Here is a 14,486-nt window from a genome sequence, read left to right as displayed (position 1 = left end):
GCTTGTGGTTAATACTGTGATATGCTTTTGATAATTACCAATTTTTGCCTTGAAAAGTACAGTATTTTTTAGTATCAATCTTTGAGGAAATGAGAATAATTATGTTTAAATAAATGGATTTTAAAATCTGAAACAGTGAGGGATTTAAACTGTAGAAAGCAAGTATTTATCCTAATATTCTAGGCCATCGTAAATTATTCAGGAATACTGTGGACTGTCTTTTTGGGGACCTTTAAAAATAGGGTATGGCTTGTCATAGGGAATATTTTGGCCAAAAGTACATCTGTGGGTAACACACATAATCCTGTGGTTTAGGATTGCAAATATATTTATTTTAGTCATTTGAAAGTTAGCATGATTTAGAATATATAAAATAATGGGAATTTTACCTAGTCAGTATTTTATTTCACTACTAAGTATTTTTTATTGTTCAGGCTAGAAGTGCAAATGATAATCTGTCATGTCAGAGTTTGGAAAATTGGGCTGTAGATAATGAGCTTTTATACATAGATTCATTGGTTGCGTGGTTATTTTGACCTTAAACCTGGTACTTTTACGAACATTTTTAGCCAGTTTTGATAATATGATGGGATGATGAAATTATTATTGGGAAAGAAGTAAAGCCTATTATCTTAGCTATTACTTCCTAATTCTTTTGCTTTTTGGGTGCTGGTTTGTTTTATTTTGTACAATCTGTTTGAGGATTAGATCCATATTTAAAATACACACATGCCTGTATGATTGTTATCTCAGTTGTATGTTTATTTGAAAGTTTTCTTACCTCAGTTTGTGGCTTAACAGTATAGTAAAATGTTTCCAAATTAAAATAGACTTTCTTACTTGATGGCAAGATCTTGAAGAATCTTGCTCTCAGTCCCCTTGTTTGGCAGAAAATTATGCAAAACCATAATCTAGATTTACCATATTTTCCTGGATTCTCAGGTGCCATCTATTATAAAATGCATCCTATCAATTTAATAATAACTTTTGAGGGGGAGAAAAACTAATGTCACTAGATATATAAATTTTAAAAATCTTTAATAAATAAAATAACCTAGACATCCATATTGCTAGGATTCTTTAGAATCTCTGATTCTTCCATAATTTTTAAATTCAAGGGCCTTCTGAATCACTCTTGTCTTGGCAGGTATACATGGCTTCATAGTCACATATTTCTTTTCATAGTACCTAAACCTTTAGGACTGATGGTATCATTTTGAGACTTATGTAGAATTCCAGAAACTTATTAACAGATCATTGTTTTTAATTGGTTGCACCATTCTCCCCTCCTTTAATATTTTATATTTGACTTGAAAAAACTTGCCATTTCTGCCCTTAACCAAGTTTTCTCTTTATACTATAACTTTTCCTTCTAGGTATGTTACTTTTATATAGTCATTAAGGATTTAAATTTAGGTCAAATTCAACAGCACTCGAGCTGTATTAACACTCAAGTGGCCTAGATTCTAGTTTTGTATGATCACTAAATTTCTATGAGTGAACAAATCACTGGGCCCCAACTGTCTGATTTGTAAAAAGAGAAAAAAAACTTAATTTACTTCTGGCTTAAAAATTGGAAATTATAAAATATATGCAAATTATAAAATATTTTCTTCAGATTATTGGTAAGTTCATGAAGTAGATTCTTAATTCTCTTTAGTAGATAATTAAATAGATTCTTAATTATTTTTAAAAAGATAATTAGGACTTTAAGGGTCACTAAGTGGGGTGATTATCATGAAACAAAAATATTGACTAAGGATTTTTCTAAATTTAGGATTTTTAGATTTCTCTGTTTTATTATAAGGCAATATAGATGATGATGACTTTAATATTTTATCAAACAAGCTTATGCTCAAGGTTATTCAGAGTGTAAACTTACAAGAAATTGATTTTATTTTAGGTAATGTTATTAATTATTTAAATAGCTTTTCTATATTTCCTAACTGGATCAAATAACTATGTCATGAGAAAAATTTTTACTTCATATTATAATGCATCACTTACAATGAGCTGTTTTCCCCTAAAATCATTCTTAGCATCTTAATAGACTTTAGTTGATTGAGAATATTTTCTCTAACCTTCAAATTGCCTTTGGTTTTTAAAAAGTTATTTTATCTATTAAAAAATTGAATCATAGTGTTATCTTTTTAAAAGCAGCATATCGGGTGCCTGGGTAGCTCAGTCGTTAAGGGTCTGGCTTCAGCTCAGGTCATGATCCCAGGGTCCTAGGATCAAGCGCTGCATTGGGCTCGCTACTTGGTTGGCGGGAAGCCTGCTTCTCCCTCTCTCTCCTCCTGCTTGTGTTTCCTCTCTCACTGTGTCTCTCTCTGCCAAATAAGTAAATAAAATCTAAAAAAAAAAAAAGCATATGTGTATGTTCTCATATCTATATATACATTTATCTTAACTATGAATATCTATATATACATTTATCTTAACTATAAATATCGTTCAGGATTTAGGGTGATTTCTTAGGATACTTTCTAGAACTAGAATTTCTGAGTTAAAGGTTGTGAATAGTTTTTAAGCTACTGAAACTGAAAGCAGCTACTTTTATGATGCATATGCCAAATCATAGCCTAGATGATCCTCTGTAGGATTCCTCAGAATCCAGCAGTTATTTACTAAGTATAAAGTTTTCTTTCATAATTTTCTAATGTTTAAGTAAGTAAACTTTTTGAATAGCTTCTACAGTTTTTGTATGCTAGAAGCTAAGAAATACAACCTAACTATTGATAGTAAAAAAGTCTTTTCTATTTAGTGTTAGTAGCTAAATCTTAGTATAAGCCATAACATTTAGTGTGTATATTTAAATAGGTCAAATACTTAGAGATAGGAGCTGAGGAAGCACATAGGCTCAGCTCCTTTTTATATGAACTGCATTTAATTTTTCTTTGCTGTATTTCCTAGCCATGGAGTATATGTCACTAGTATATGTAATCTTTCCTAAAGGTGTGTAGATAAAAAGTAGTGAAATTCACTGCCCTATCTTAAGGTTTACTTTTTTTCTTCTGTTCCTTCCCTGAGGCATGTGTTTAGATGGGAAAAACAAAACATTTGCCCTTAGATTTTTCTGTAACAATATTCACTTTACTGTAGAGCAAAATTATGAAACAGTGGTGACTATACTGGATGCAATTCAAGGTGTCTGTGCAGAAGTGAGCTAACATAGCAGGCTAAAGATTCTTGTCTTTGAAAAAGCCTGCTTGCAAGGTTGGCCTTTGGCTGATGTCCGGGAACTTGGAGTTAAGGAGTGTTCCTGTTGTTCCGTAACCTGTGAGGGTGGTTTACTGTTCCTTGATTCTTTATGTAAACAGCTAGGTTTATGCTGCACACCACATGTATTGTACACGTGTTACTGGAGGATTAGTGAGCTGTGTGAACCCTCATGAGAGGAGGAGAGCCTAAGGAAACCTACACATGAATTCCTCTGGGCTCTACCTGTGTGTTTTTCCCTTGAGAAAATGGACGTGTATGCTTGTTACATTGCTGTGACAAATCTTCATGAGTGCAACTATAAGCTGAATCCCTTGCGTTCTGGTGAATTTCTAAACATGGGGGGGGTGGTGGTCCTGAGGACCCCCCAGCCAAGGATCTTTGTTACTAAATTTATGGAGAAACTCTAAGGATTGATTATATTTTAAAGCAGTTTTATTTATACAGTAATTATTACATGGAGAGTTTAGTCCATTTCTCATGTTATTCTGTAAATCTTAACATTTTATTTCAAGAGGTTCTATTCAGTAGAAGTCTGTCCTGCATACAGTAGAGTTACCTAGAGTATCTTGGGGATTTATTTGTCAGTTGCAAATTTCAAATAATTTGTTTGGCAGATTGCAAATTGCAGATAATCAAATTGTAAATAACTCTGTGATATCCAAACTTTTAATTGTTAAAATGATTACAATAAAATACTGAAACTCACTTTCTCTTTCTGCTAAGAACAGTTAGTGATAGAAATGAACTAAGATTAAAGTTTGTGTCTTAAGCACTGAAAGAGCAAGTCAGGGGAAGTTTTCTGAACTTTACTGTGGAGTTGACCTTTTATACCCGTCCTTTAAATCATCAGCAAAGTCGAAGAAAAGAACGCATTGTTGCTATGTTTAAGACCCTGTTAGAGTTTAGGAGTAAAAACTTAGTGCCTGTGTTTTGGATTGTAACTGTGTATCAGTTTATTTTAGGAGGGTGGTGTTATTGGGGAATTTCATTTAAAAAATGAGTAAATTAAGATATGTAATTTTAGTAGTAACTTTTGTACCAACTGGGTTTTATCACATGAATTCCTTAGTATGATTTTCTCTTGGATGAGGCACCAAATATTGACTCTGTTGCTGGGAAGATAGTGCTGCTTCTATTTTTCTTCAATTTAAGTTCCATCTGTTCAGTATGAGATGCATTTTGATAATTTCTTATTTAAACTGTTCTCTTAAGTATAGTCATACATGACAATTTATTATTGGGGATTTAATTTGGTTATTGGAACTTCGTTAAAATTATTAGTGTAAGCCAAGTTTATGCAAGCTACATTAACCTGGAAAGAGTAATGCTGGAATAATCAAACTGTTCTTTTAAGAACAGTGTCCTTCACTCCAAATTCTTGCAAATTCCTCTCTTTCTTTCATAACAGTGTTTGGCTTGTTTCACGTTTGCTTTTAAATAGCAATGGTCAACATCTTGATAGCATACACATTGATTTTTTTCTTCACACCTTCTTGTTATACTCAGGTAATTCTGGTGATGGCATTCTCCATTACCTGGTCATGGCTGTTGCTCTATTTAGCATCTTGGTTGTTGATGTTAAAAAGAGGAAACTTTCACCTCTATATTTATTTATTTTTAACAGATTGCTTGTGTGCTGACAACTATAACAAAGTATAGTTAGGAATACAGAGAGGATTAAAGTATATGGTTCTTTACTACAAAGAGACAATTTAAAATGTGTGGTACCTGCTGCAAAATATAAAATCCAAAATGATGGGAATAATTTTAATATATGGGTATTGAGAAAATATTTTATAGAGTGAGAAGACTTTTTAGAAGGATGATTTGGAATTGACCGTAAGGACGGGGTTTAGAGAATTTGGTGTTGGCCAGGAAGGTTGTTGATTAACCTCCCAGAGGAGGAAGGAGCTTGGGAGACTTGTGGATACATGAGGCAGCATGGTGTCTTCATTGCATTGAATCTTTAGATGAAGAGAATCATCATCATTACATCTTTGTATCTGTGAACATGGACTATCTATTCTTTTCCTTTTTTCCAGGTCTTTCTACAGAGTTATGTAATTTTCTGTGTTTCGGGTCTTAAATATATTTTGTTGGAGCTTCTGAAACACTTCATAGTATTTGTTGGCATTATAATTGGTGTCTTTAAAAAATAAAGTTTTTCTAAGTATCTAGTGTGTAGATAATGGGATTGACCTTTGTATGTTGATTACTTTTATATTTCTAATATTTTATAGATTCTTGTATGTGTGCAAATTATGATAGTTTTATTTTTTTCCTTTGCAACCTTTCTTCTATCATTTTGTTGTATTGCCTAAGGCATTTGTGTGGTATTATTTAGAAATAGTCATAATTGGCATTTTTTTGTCATGGTCTTGATTTTAAAAGGAATGTTTCTGATGTTTCACATTTAGGGAGATCTTTACTCTTGGCATCTCAGCTGCATCTGTATTTGAGAGGACATCTTTTTTATAACCTTTCTGAAAGAAAAAAATAATTACTTTTTGTTTTTTCCTAGTAGGGATTTAAAAGTAACCTGAGCTCTTTTTTGTGAAGCATTTATTCAGTGACTCCTGTGGGTCTAAAAGATGAGCAAAACAAAAATACCCACTTTTGTGGAGTTCCCAGCTTTTATTTTTCATTTTATGGCTTTTAATTGTTTACCATTATCCTGTCAATTAAAAAGTCTTAGTTGATGGGTATTGCCAAATTGATTTCCAAGAGATTGTAATAACTGATACTACAAGTGTGTGACAGTTTATATGCTACCCACCTTTTTAATAATTGTTAAAATAAACTTTTTTTTAATCTGTGCCAGTCTGTGAAGGAGGCCAGTGGTAATGCTGGTCTTAAATTGCATCTCTTTGTCAGTGAATAACTGCATCCTTTTTTATATTTGAGGCATTTAATTTTCTTGTCCACAAAATGACTAGTAGTGTAATTTTTCCTTTTGCTTTTAATTGCTTTCTGTTGTCTTAATGATTTTAAGAACTATACTAAGCAGATTAGCCATTTTTTGCCGTGTTGGAAATTTATTTTTGAAGAAGTTAAATTAACATTTTCTTTTGGTTTTTTTCATTTTGTGTCTTCATAACATGGTGTGTTTTAAAATATTCTTTGAGGTACTTTTCTTCTTGAACTCTTAACTATTCAGTCTGAATATTTATTTGAAATTTATGTAGGTAAAATGAATGAAAGGGTCAGTTTGCTTATATCTTTTTTTTTTTCTAAATAATTAGCTTTGCTTATATCTGTATTTATTGTATCATTTAGTGCCAGCAGTAAATGGTCATATCTGACTACTGTCCTCTATTCCACTAAAGTTTGAAATGCCACCTTTATCTTACTTCTTCATACGTATTTGAGGTCAAGTTCTGTGCCCATTCTGTATGGACCCACTATTTATGTAACTCTTTATCAAACATTTTTATCACTGTAGCTTTTTTTTTTTAATTAATGTAGCTTTTATCACTTTTTACTATCTTCTGGTCTTATATCATACTTTTTCTTCTTTTACTTTTGTTCTACTCTGCTTAATTTTCTTTAGTAATTTTCCTGACTATTCTTAATGTTTATTTTTTCAGTTAATTATAATTGGTTTGCCTAATTATAAAAAATTCTATTGGTATTATATTGAACTAGCATTAGTTAAGGGTAGAATTGAAATGTTTAAAACAAGTAAGTACGAGTATTTATTTCCTTTTGTTTGAGTCACTTTTTGTTTCTGTTAGTAGAGTTTTAATCTCTTCTTAATATAAGCTCAATATTTCTAGTTAAGCCCAATATTTTTATTATTTGTTGGTTGAGTTAAAACCCCCAAATCATGAAATTCACCATTTCAGAGTATACTAACTGGTGAGTATGCTAACATATTCACAACTGTGTAGCCATCATCACCGTCTAATTCCACATTTCTTCACCCTAAAAGGAAACTTCATACCCAGTAGTAGTGACTCCCCATTTTCTCTATCTCCAGTCCTTGGAAAGCACTAATTGACTTATGTCTTTATAAAAGATTTGCCTGTTCTGGACATTTCATATAAATAGAATCATATAATAAATGGCCTTTCATGTCTGGCTGCTTTCACTTAATGTTTTCAGGCTTCATCTATGTTATAGCACATAGCCAGATTTCCCCCATCTTATCATGGGTGAATAACATTCCATTGTATGGATGGATCAGATTTTAGTTACACATTTATCAGTTGATAGACATTTGAGTTGTTTGTATTTTTTTACTATAATCCATAGTGCTGCTATGAACATGTAGGTACAAGTGTGCATTTAAACATATGCTTTCAGTTCTCTTGGGTAACATACTTAGGAGTAGAGTTTTTGGATTATAGGATAACTATGCTGAACAATTTGAAGAACTGTCAGACTGTTTTCCAAAGTGACTGCATCATTTTACATTCCCATCAGCGATGCACGAGGATTTCAGTTTTTCCATTTGCTTGCTAATATTTGTTACTGTCCTTGTTTCTGATTGTATTCTAGTGGTATGAGGTGGTTTTGTGGTTGTGATTTCTATGTTTCTAATGACTAACGATGTTGAGCTTGTTTTATATGCTTATTTCCCATTTGTATATCTTCTTTGGAAAATGTTTATTCACATCCTTTGCCTGTTTTAAAATTTGTTTTTATTGTTGAATGATAAGAGTTCTTTATATATTCTGCATACTAGCCCATTATTGAATTTTCCCTTTAATTTCAGTGATTGTTTTTCACTCTTAAAGAGTCTAGTTCTGTTTCAGAAGAACAAATATTCTGTTTTTCATGATGTTTGTCATTTCTCTCATGTCTTTAATCATTTAAGTTTTATGTCTTTTACAGCGTTCTGTTTTCTGAGATTCCTTTTTCTCGGAGTATTAATTCTCAAGTATATTGTGTATGCTGACTCTTATTTTGGGAGTTCTTTTAAAAAGTGGGATTGTTTTTCTGGGGAGAGATCGAGTTTTTGTGTGTTCTGAGTTGTAGAAGCATTCATCAGAACAGTTAGTGTTTGCTTCGTGCAAGTGTCCAATGCAGTTTAAGCTTTATATTAATTTCTCACTGGGATGCCTATACCATGTCTTCTGGTAATTTTTCCCCCTATACCTGTACATAATACAGGCACCGGGTTCTTCTCTCTCGATACAACCCCAGCCGCCACCTTTCCTCCATCTCTCTTCCACAAGCAAGCTTACTTTTTGCCCCTATGCACCAGTAGGTAGAAAGACGTTTTCTCATTCTACATTCACTGATGTGGCAGCTATTCCAGACTTCTTGGCTTCACACTGAATTAGAATTCCATTCCCCATGTGTTATGGGCTGAAGGCCATGTTTCATATTCTCATGTGGGCATTAAAGTCTCAAAGCCTAGGTTTTTTCTCAAACTGCCCACAGTATAACCTCATAATTCCAAATTTTTTAAACATTTCTTACTCTTGGAATTTTTTTGTTGTTGTTCTTTTTTACCTGAGCTATATTTTAAATTTGGGTCATATTATATCTTGTAGTTCCATCTGTTCACAGCATTGATGGGGGTTGAGCGGAGGGTATCATGTTACCTTAGTCTCTCACATTCCCTAGAAACAGTATTGCCCTAACTGGTTGCTTGTATTTGGGAATGCTGTTCATTTAGCATATATTAATATTGTAACCATTTGCTTTAATGAATTCTGTCATTATTACAAGAGTCTTTTTGTTAGTTTTCTTGGGTTCTTCATGTATAGAATCATGTCATCCAAAAACACTGATAACTTTGTCTCTATATATTAGCCTTGAGGTTTTTTTTAATATAATTTCTTACATTTTGTTAATTCCTCTGGTTAACTCCTCCAGGGAGCATCTCTTTACTGTTTCCTCACTTTTATTTGAATTAGGATACATTTAAGAGAAGATTGTTTTAAATGTTCTAAAGCAGTTAACTTAACATATATGATTTAGGTCTCACAGTTTGCATATTCACCTAATAAATTATAGTGTAGTTTTGGTATCTGATGTCACCAAAATGTCATTCTAAGAGTAAACTACAAAAACTAACACAAAAAATGAATACAAAAATGAAATATTTCTGAATCATTTTTTAAATACAGATTTTCATTCTTCCAGATTGTCTCTTATGGTACAGTATCCTCAGTGGTTACTGTATTTGCTTTAGTGTTCTGGTGGTTGAATACCAGTGAAGAGCAGGGTGTTAGTGTTGTAATAATCACAAGTAGCACTTATCCCTAGTATAAGGAAAGATAGAACTTATAAAGGAGTATTTACATGTGAGAGAGATAAAACCAAATCTGTTCATTTTAATTCTTATTTATTTTTGACTACTCATTTCTATAATATTGTTCTACTTCTTTGTGCTGTGGGTAAGTTAGTATTGTATCTAGGCAGTTGACATTAACTATGTTGTGCCCATTGTCTTCACAGTAGTTAGGTACAGAATACCTCTCTTTGAGCAGATGTGTGCATTTTTTACTCAGTTCTTTAACATGTTTGTAAAATATTCTGGTGACACAAAGCTGAGCCTTCTGTGACTGGGTTTGATGTTTTGCTAAGTTAGGGGTTAATTTCATTTTTAGCTTCCTATACATTTAAATAGTCTGTTGCCCCTATGAGTGGTGATGCTTAATATTGTACATGTTTCATTTTGAATGTATTTAAATAACTGTAATCCGCCTCAGCTCAGATATATGAACTCAGATTTCAGTGCTGTAACATTCTATTAGAATAGCTACAAAATTACAAAGTCTTAAGAGAGAGCTTTTACTTTACTACTTAAAAATTCTACTATACTTGAATTTCCTTCTTAACTGACCAGATTGTTTTTGGTAAATCTTTTGCCACGTATTCAGCCTTAAAGAGAGAGTCTACCTTTTGTCTCACTTGCACACCTACTTTGATGTCAGAGTCTTTCCCTGCACCCCATGCTGCACCTCCTCCACCCTGTGTGGCTCACGTAGTCACAAACTGAGTACTGGCTACTACCGTGGGCAATGGATCCCCTTTCGGCTTTCCTAGTACAAGACTTAGGAACTGGGCGACTGGATAGCATATTGGCTAAGAGCACAGGCTTTGGAGTCAAACAGACCTGAGTTGAGTCTTGGTTCTTTGGTTTAATAACCTAGATTCGTCCTTACAATACATTTAAAACCTTTTTTCTTCACAGTGAGGTGAATACTATATACCTACCTCACAGGGTTGTTGTGAGGATTACATAGACTGTTGTATATGAAGTACTTTTATTAGGGTCCGCCACGTGGAAAGTGCTCAAGAATTGGTAGCTATTATTTATTGCTGTTACTTTAAGTTTAAAGGTGGTAAACAAATTTATTCATCTTTGGTGACTTGGCCAGTTTTGTCTTGGAAAGACTTGGACACTAGCTTTAGGAAAACTATCTTAAATGCATTTCACATTAGGTAAGTGGGGAGTATTTATCTTTTGAAAATAGTTAAATAATTCAATTTTTGCTTTTTGGATTATTCTTCAATTAAATGTATAATATAGAGTTAGAAGAATAGAACTCTGGACAGTTTTTTTTTTTTTTTTAAATAAGCTTATATCTTAATTTAGTAGCCTGGCTTCCTTATAAATAATGATTTTTTGAAAAGTGGTTTAGATTTTTAAAGTCTGTCAGACACATTTAAGACGTACTTGAGAATGCCTGGCCTATTTTAATGTCAGTGCAGTAGACATTGTGTTATAGCAGTAGGAGTGTTATGTTTGGAGTTTGGAGACTTGGGTTTGAGTCCTGGCTTTGCTGTTGAATTTGCACAAATGTCACCGGTCAAATCAAAACCTCTTGATGTCTGAATTCTAATCTCTACTATGGTGCTTGTAACTTGACCGGCATCACCTGCCCAACTCATTTAGTTGCTCAGAAAACCAGACAAAATAATTAAGTTAAGGCTCTTAAAAAGTGCAAAGAGCTGTTTAGAGTAAAGTTAGTGTTAATCTCAGTTCTCACTTTAGTTTTGTCCAGCTACATCTTTCCAAAAAACAATGTTGGTGTTTAATGAATGCCTCAACATTGAAATTCATGTCCCTGTTAATTATATTTCTCTGACCAGAGGCATTTTGGTCAACTTTTTCCTTGCATTGTGAGATGGCACGTTACTCTAAAAGTGTGGGTTTTAGTCATTCCCCAAATGGCCAGAAAACAGTTTGTGGATAAGCCGAGTTTTTCAGAAAGTGTAACTGTAGCTCTAGAAACCCCTTTCAATCTCTGCTCAGAACTGATCACCTCCATTAAGCCTTTGATTAACCTACCTGGTTTTAATTAATTTGCATTTCATCTGCATTTATGCATGTAGTTTGCAGTATATTAATTTATATTTGAGTGTTTTTGTAAGTCATTTTTTGTCTTTACATGTGACCTGGTCTTGTTTTCTCAGCTAGCTTGGAATCTCCTGAAGGGTTACTGACAATTATCCTTTCCCTTTCTTCACCTTAGAATCATTAATAGTGGATGCCTTACCAAGAATGGTTTCTTACTAGTTGCGTTTGAATAAAACTTTTGTTAGAATCTAGTGGCATCAGTTGGCCTAATTTTAGAAAGTATGCATCTGCAGAAATTTTTGTTTGTTTTAGTATATGCCTACTTAGAGTTAAAGATAAAAGGCATCAGAACAGTATATTGCTTGATTAAAAAATGTAATGTATAAGCTGTCATGTATTTCAGCTAAGACTAGACTTAGTCGTTCTGCTTTTTCAAACCATTCTGTTAATTGTATTTGGCCAAAAGAAGTCTAGTAAAACTCCTTAAATAGTTTGGTTTTTAATACTATAGTACTTTAGGGTAACATGTTGTTTGTATTGTTAATAGCCATAGCTTTAAATAATTCTTCACAAAAAGGGAATTGGGTCCTTTATGAAAGAAAGGCTTTTAAAAAGGCTTTCAAGAGTCCCAGTTTGTTATTTCTCATTTTTCCATTAAATTAATTTGTCAAATTACTAATGATTCTTACTGTTGAAGTTTCTCATGTAAACCTTGATATGGAGGAGACTATTCTTGCAATAAATTTCCTAGTTTATTTGAAAATGTCTATCTTTGAAAAAAGAAACATCTTTACATTTGCTTTCATCAAAGCTTTCTCTAAAACAAACCAAGATAAAATTATGGCTTTTATTTTTGCCCTTGAATTTGCTAAAGATGATGTTTCTTCCAAATGAATGTTTGCATTTTAATTTTCCAGATGTGTTTCTTTAAAACCAATTTTTGCTCCCTAAGAAACATTTTTATATCTTCTTCAGGAATGTCCCTGTCTGCTGGATCTTCCCCTCTTCATTCTCCCAAGATCACTCCACATACTTCTCCTGCTCCTAGAAGAAGAAGTCACACTCCAAATCCAGCAAATTACATGGTGCCTTCTAGTGCCTCTACACCTGTTAATAATCCTGTTTCTCAGACTCCATCTTCTGGTCAGGTGATCCAAAAGGAAACTGTTGGTGGGACGACTTACTTCTATACAGACACAACCCCAGCACCTTTGAGTGGAATGGTATGTCTACATTAAAGGAGAAGTGATAGTACTCTTACAACAGTTTCTTCTTATTAATGAGATTAATGAGGAGGTTTACCCCCTCTTGTATCTTTTTATTGTGATGTGAAAAAGTGAGTATTTGATTTTCTAACTTAGACGATAATTCTAATCTCTCCTTATCTCTTCAAAGTAAACTGTTTCTGCAGTAATAATAATTCCAGTTTTGGACAAATCTGGTTTTAATCACAAATGAAATTATATTCAAGCTCTCATTCAGTACTTCATGGCATGTTTTGTTCATGGGGTTACCTTATACTTGTGCTATCTAGAGCTGAGGTTTGCTACACTTGTTTATAGTTATAGGTGGTTTTACTTCTAGTAAGAAGTCAGAGAAAGTAGATGGTTTCTTATCCTAGTTACTGAAAACAAACTCATGATCAACTCTTGCTTCAGATGAGGCAGTGATTCTGGATAGTGGAGGACCCGTAGTGATAAGAGGTCTCTAAAATGGGTTTTTGGTAAGGAGGGGGGAAAGCCAGGGGAGGCCCCTGATCATGGGTGAGGAAAGAACTAACGAGGGAGGAGGGAAAGGGCAGAGCGGGAAATGTCGTCATGTTCCACAAATCGTACCTTTTAGCTTAATTACTATGTCTGTGTTCAAAAATTGTTTTTTAATTAATACAGTAAAAGAAGTAGTAGTAGTTGAAAATCTTGTGAGTTAGAAAGGCAAATTCCATGAAAACATAAGAGCTGATCTAAATTGTAGACATTTGACATAATTTCAGATGATAGTTTCATCAATTTTAAATGAAAAGTGTATTTGGATTTTAGTAAGATTTTGATCTCACAAGTTAAGTTAATGGTTTATTTTGATTAATATTTTACTAAAAGGCAATTTGAATGGAAAGATGACAAAGTTCTTTTATATTTTTTAAGAGTCTCAGTCCTGCCATTGTTTCATGACTCATGAATCTTAGAACCTCTGAGCCCATTTCCCCAGTTGTAAGTGGGGATAATAATACCTGACCTCCTTATGAGAAATAAATGTTAAAACTTTTATAGAAGTACTTGTAAATTATGTAAAATGCTTTTTAAAAACTAATAAATAGCTAATAGTTTTGTTCTGTTTTGTTTTGTTTTTGGTCAGAGATCTTTCAAAAATTATCACAGAACAGCTTGCCGAACAGAAGGTCAAATAATTGAGGTAGAGTAGAGACTTTCCTTGGTTCTTTCAAGTAAGAATTCCATCAATGTTTTACCTTTTTTGGGGGTTTATTATATTTTGTAATTATTTACATTTTTATTATATTTTATCATATTTGTAGAAAGAGAAAATTTAATCTATAAAGAGGTTCTTTTGTCACAAAACTGTCTCAACTGTTTTTGTAGAGATTATATATGGCACATTTTTATGATGTTTTTACCCTTCAGACCACTCTTAAAAATATGCTCATGGTAAACCTGAGGTGGTTAAGCCAAACTGTGCTATCTGGTGTAAGAAAACCAAGGCAAGAAAAAGGAGGTATTATTCTCCCTACAGATAAAGGTCAAAGGAAACCTTACAGGTATTGCGAAACCACTTCCTGATTGAGATTCAGAGCCAAGAGTAATCATCTGAGGGCAGCAGAAATCAGCTGAATTCATTTTTCAAAGGGCGGGGTGGGGTGGGGGAGTGTTTCAGCTTGTAAAATGAAGAAAGAGAAGATAGTTTAGAATGTACCTCGATTTTGTGTCAGGGACCAGTGAAGAGGAAGGAGAGGCATAGGAAAAGAGAAGAAGCAAGGGGTGGGAAGAGTTCA

General features: G+C 33.3%; 1 protein-coding gene across 6 annotated transcripts in view; it reads left to right on the top strand.

Moving 5' to 3' along the window:
- The window catches only part of PAN3 (poly(A) specific ribonuclease subunit PAN3), a 137,822-nt gene that overhangs the window by 86,480 nt on the left and 36,856 nt on the right, over positions 1–14,486 (top strand). For 4 of the 6 annotated variants that reach the window (XM_059144579.1, XM_059144577.1, XM_059144575.1 and 1 more), the window contains 2 exons: positions 12,458–12,705; positions 13,835–13,891. In XM_059144579.1, coding sequence (XP_059000562.1) covers positions 12,458–12,705; positions 13,835–13,891 — 305 coding nt within the window. The remainder of the gene's footprint in view (positions 1–12,457; positions 12,706–13,834; positions 13,892–14,486) is intronic. The other 2 variants (XM_059144578.1, XM_059144576.1) reach the window with 1 other exon arrangement.

Source organism: Mustela lutreola, chromosome 13, assembly GCF_030435805.1.
Source record: "Mustela lutreola isolate mMusLut2 chromosome 13, mMusLut2.pri, whole genome shotgun sequence".
Lineage (NCBI taxonomy): Eukaryota > Metazoa > Chordata > Mammalia > Carnivora > Mustelidae > Mustela > Mustela lutreola.
Note: the sequence above shows the minus strand (reverse complement) of the source record. Positions and strands in the feature narration are given on the sequence as shown.